The following is a 4,938-nucleotide window of genomic DNA, read 5'->3' as shown; positions in this document are numbered from 1 at the left end:
GCCTCCCTCTCTCTTCTCCACCCCTCATGACTCAATTACCTCTATGAGGCACTGACTTGCTCCCCAGTCAAGGAGGTATTTCCCAGGGAGATCGGGGTTGAGCAACGAGGAGAAGGAGGAGGAGAGGATGAGTCATAAATGGAGAAAAACACCAGCATTGTTGCTCCTTTCCTGCTCAGGCCCTCCACCCCAGAGCCTAGGTGTCTGCCCTTCCAATCACCTCCTCTTTTCATTCCTCACCCACTGTCCAGGCCTCCTCTCTCTCAACTCCACCTTCAATCTCCCTCCATCCCTGGGACCCAGGCCTGGTTCTTTTAACACCTTCACCCTTCTTGAGGGATCTAAGCATCCAGCTTCCCCAGCAGTAAGAGTCTGGAAGGGGATGGGGGGCAGTTGAGGGGAGGCAGAGGGTACTCTAGGGGAGTTGAGGGAGTCGTCAGATCTTTTTCTTGGTGTTCATGTTGATACTCCACACGCTCATATCCCTACTTACTATGCTCCAGCCACATGGGTCTTGTCCCTAGTCCTCAATACACCAGGCTCATTCCTGCTTTATGTTCTGTGGCCTTTGCACTTGCCGTTCTCTCTAGCTGGAATGCAGAACCCATATTTTGATGTGGCTGGCTCCTGGAGTAGTGGTTAAGAGCTCAGCTGCTAACCAAAAGGTTGGCAGTTGGAATCCACCAGGTGCTCCTTGGAAACCCTATGGGGCAGTTCTGCTCCGACCTATAGGGTCTCTATGAGTTGAAATCGACTCACAGCAACGGGTTAGGTTTTTTTTGTTTTGGCTCCTCCTTATTCTGTTCTTGGCTCAAATGTCATCTTCTCAAAATAAACCTTTCCTGACCACCCACCCCTCAGTTATACTCCGTAATATCATCCTCGTGTTTTCATAGCACTTACCACCATCTGAAATTACCTTTATATTTTATGTCCGTCTCACCTACCAGATTGTAAACTTCCTGAGGACAGGGCACTTGTCTGTGTTAATCACTGCTGTATCCCCAGCTTCTAGAACATTGCCTGCGGGTCAGTAAATATTTACAGGTTGAACAAACGGATGGGTTAAAAGAAGCCAAGGGAAGAGAAGACAAGCCTGAGTCTTAGTCTCATGGAAGACTGGAGGGAAGGGTGCCTGGGTCCCCAAAACAACACAGGGTCCTTTGGGGAGGATTGCAGATTTTGGAGCAAGGATCTTATTCTCTTCACAGAACCCAGGACTCCTGCCTTCCAGCCCTTGCGCAAGGGCAGGGGGCTGATTGCCATGAGCTGGGACAGGACGCAGTGTCTCCTGAAAAGCCGGTTGAGGCAGTCACGGGGAGGGCCAAAGACCCAGGGCAGCAGCCAACTGCCAGAGCCAGAACTGGGCTTTGGGCCCAGAAGTCATCCTTCCTGCTCTCCTCTCTCTCAGGGGCTTAGGAGGCCCCAACTTGAAACCCCAAGTGTTGTCATATTGGCACAGTTTGGAAGGGAAAACAAGCTGAGAGTTTGGCCTAGAGCACGGAGAGGGCCATCAGTAGGCAGGGTGGGTCATGATTGGTAGGTCTACAGCGGAGCATCTGGGAGCTAGTTTGGAGGGAGGCTCAGACCAGAAGAACAAGAGCCTGTGGGTGGGTTCATTTGGGTGCAGGGGTGAAAGATATGTGGGTTTTGGTGCCAAGGAGAGAGACTGGGAGAGGGGCTAGGGTGGGTTTGCTGGTGGGAAGGCCAGACAGAAAGGAATGCATAGGGTGTGAGCAAGTGGGGGCGGCAGAGTTGTGTGTGGTTGCCCAAGGGCGCTGAGAATCTGCATGTTTTCAGGCTTTGCAAAAAAGGGCAGCAAGGCCCACTCCCCTCAGAGGACCCAGGGCCCCACCCCAGATCCTGGACACTTGACTCCACCTAGGACCAGGCATCCCAGGCCCAGAGACCAGGAGCTTCTGCCTTCTCTAGGCCCTACCTACAGAGGCTGACTAATTGTACCACCTCTACAGGCTTGAGCTCATCAAACCTGTTTCCCAGCTCCAGGCTCCAGGGACAAAGCCAAATCCCAAGGCAACTTCAGGTGTGGCCATCCTGACCTTGTCCAGTGTCCAATGGGGAGTTCCCGTGCCAGGAGATCACTGGGTGGGGAAGGGTGGGTGTGAGCTTCAGAATCCTAATCCACCCCGAGACTGAAAGGTGGGGTTTCTCCTTCTGAAATGTACTCCCATCTTTTTTTTCCCACTCTTCTCTCTGCCTCATCTTCCATCTTCTGTCAGCTTCAGTCTCTCTCCCTCAGCCTCCCCACTTCTGTTTGTGCCACTGTTTGATTCAGTTCTTTGGCATCTGGCCTCATAACTGAGACTGGCCTGAAGCTGTCCTTTCTTGTGCTGTCCCCTGCTGGTTTGGGTCACATGGTTATGCTGGTCTCCTAGCGGGAGCCATTACAGCCCCTCCCCAAAGTACGCCAAAGAAGGATTGGGCGTAAGTCCACACGGCGTGCTTGCTGACCAGAAGAGCCTCTCCACGTGGAAGCTGCCGCCACGTTTCCCAGCTTTGGTTAGGATCTGTGGCAGTAGTACAGAATGGCAAAGAAGTGTTCCCTGCTGGCTAGGTAGATCTTGCCTATAAAACCACCTGGATCTGAAACCTTTAGGATGACAGATTGCGTCTCTTTCTGCTTCTTCTCTTGTAATTCTTCCGGTCAGGTTTGCTGTTTCTCCTTGTACCAGTTTTGATCCTTTGTATTTTCCAAGAAAATTTTTCGTTTCATCTAAATGTTCAAATCCATGATGGCAAGGTTGCATAAAGTCAGTCCCTTTCCAATGCTAGTTTTGTTTGTGCTGTCTTTTTTCCCTTGATGATGTATGTTAAAAGTTTGTCCCTTTCTCTTCATTCTTTTAAACTAATCATCTGGTTTTTGGTCTTGGTTCATTTAAATCTCCCCATCTGTACACCCAGTGGAAGCCCCGGTGGCACAATGGTTAAGAGCTATGGTGAGCTATAGCTGCTAACCAAAAGGTCGGCAGTTTGAATCCACCAGCCGCTCCTTGGAAACCCTATGGGGCAGTTCTCCTCTGTCCTTTGGGGTCGCTATGAATCGGAATCAACTCGATGGCAACAGGTTCTGGGTACACCCAGCGTTATTTTCAATTCCACCTCTTCTGGGTGATCCAAGCAGGAGAGTCCCCCTCCCCCTCCTGTCTCATGGCAGAGGCTTGGCAAACTAAGTTCCCATGGAGGTTGGAGGAAGGAGAAGGTTATGTCTGTGTCATTCTGCCCCTTCTTGCTTCCACCTCTTGCTCAAGGATGATGACTCCTTCCTGGCCCAAACCCTCATGCCCCTAAACCTTGGTCAGAGCTGCATGTTAACTGGCCCTGCAGGTGACAGTGCTTTGCTGTGAGTCACAGACGTGCAAGGCAAGCCTCCACCCTCAGTGCTTTGGGAGAGGGGAGCCATGTTGTCTGTTCTTCCCTAAACGTTTAGAGAGGAGCCCAGGCGGTGCAGTGGTTAAGCACTCAGCTGCTAACCAGAAGGTCGGTGGTTGGAGCCCACCAGCCGTGGCGCTCTGTTTCCGTAAAGATTACAGCCTTGGATACCCTATGGGGCAGCTCTGCTCTGTCCTGTAGGGTCGCTGCGAGTCAGATGGACTGGACGGCACACCGCAGCAAACGTTTATGGAGAGTCTGCTTTGTGTGAGGCACTGTTCCACGTGCTGGAGGCGCCGTGGTGAGCCAACCAGGCAGGAATCCATGCCCTGTGGGGGGCCTACAGCCCGATGGGGAGACATGGATCCCATGACCCAGTAACCAGATCATGACAAACTGCAAGCCAAGCTCCCAGGAAAAGACCAGGGAGCTGGGAGAGGATACGGCTTGGGGGCTGCTTTGAGATTGGGGGTCAGGAGAAACCTGGTGACGTTTATGTATTCACTCGTGTTTATTGAGTGAGCACCTTCTAAGTGCCAGGCGTCCTTCTAGCTGATGGGATACAGACGTGATCGAGACAGACAGGGTCCCTGCCCTCACAGCTCACACTGTAGTGGGCAGAGAGAATTAGCAAGTAAACGAATGAGCAAGATGATTTTGAGAGACGTGTGCTAGGAGGAAAACATACGGAGTGGACCACAGCGTGGTGGTGCACACTGGGACACCAGAGGGCTTCCCAGCCCAAGCCGGGATGGGGAAGTCAGAGAGGGCTTCCAGGAAGATGGGTAGAGATTGGGTGGCAGATTGTGACAGAAAGGAAGGGACTTTAGATGGGGAGTCCAGGAGGGCCTCTCCTAAAGGGTGACATCTGACAGAAACCAAGCAGCAGCCAAAGGAAGACTGGGAAGGATGTCCCAGGCCTAAGAAACAGCTGAGGCAGATATCCACAGGAGGTCAGGGAACAGCATGGGACAGTGTGCCAAGGGGGGACAGAGAGGGAGCTTTGAGGACCAGGGTAAGAAGTTGGAGTCGGTTGCAGGAGCCAGCGGGTGGCCTTGGAACGGTGGCCACGTCACACTCCTAGACCGGGATGGAGCTGGCAGTGGCTCCCCTGCGTCTCCAGCCCACGCGCGGCCCCGTCTGTGACGTCACTGGACACTGTGACGTCACGCAAGAAGCTCCGGGCCCTAGAACACCGGGCGCTCAGCATCTCAGTAACATCACGGCGGGTCCCGGGGCAGCTAGGCCATGAGACCTTAGGAAGCCATGTCGAAGCGCGACGTCGTCCTCACCAATGTCACCGTTGTCCAGCTGCTGCGACAGCCATGCCCGGGTGAGGGAGGCAGCGGAGCGACCCCGGGGAAAGGAAGAAAGCGCGGTGCGGGCCGCGGACACGCCGCCGCCGCACAGGATGCCCGTCGGGTCGGGAGTACCTCCTTCCAAAGGCGTGCGCACGGAGCCAGGAGGCACAGGAGCGGGGCCCGCACCCGCCAGACGGGGCTCTTCCACTCAGGAACTCCCTCAGTCCCTCCTCCCGCCTCGCCTTTC

The 4,938-nt window shown here is 53.9% G+C and overlaps 1 protein-coding gene across 1 annotated transcript in view; it reads left to right on the top strand.

Moving 5' to 3' along the window:
• Positions 1 to 4,656: 4,656 nt before the first annotated feature.
• The window catches only part of GAPDHS (glyceraldehyde-3-phosphate dehydrogenase, spermatogenic), an 11,832-nt gene continuing 11,550 nt past the window's right edge, over positions 4,657 to 4,938 (top strand). Inside the window, exon 1 of the mRNA XM_004388189.2 lies at positions 4,657 to 4,723. Within this exon, the coding sequence (XP_004388246.1) occupies positions 4,657 to 4,723 (67 nt within the window). The remainder of the gene's footprint in view (positions 4,724 to 4,938) is intronic.

This window comes from Trichechus manatus, unplaced genomic scaffold (genome assembly GCF_000243295.1).
Source record: "Trichechus manatus latirostris isolate Lorelei unplaced genomic scaffold, TriManLat1.0 scaffold00207, whole genome shotgun sequence".
NCBI classification, from domain to species: domain Eukaryota; kingdom Metazoa; phylum Chordata; class Mammalia; order Sirenia; family Trichechidae; genus Trichechus; species Trichechus manatus.
The sequence above is the reverse complement of the archived record's forward strand: the minus strand, read 5'-3'. Positions and strand labels throughout refer to the sequence as shown.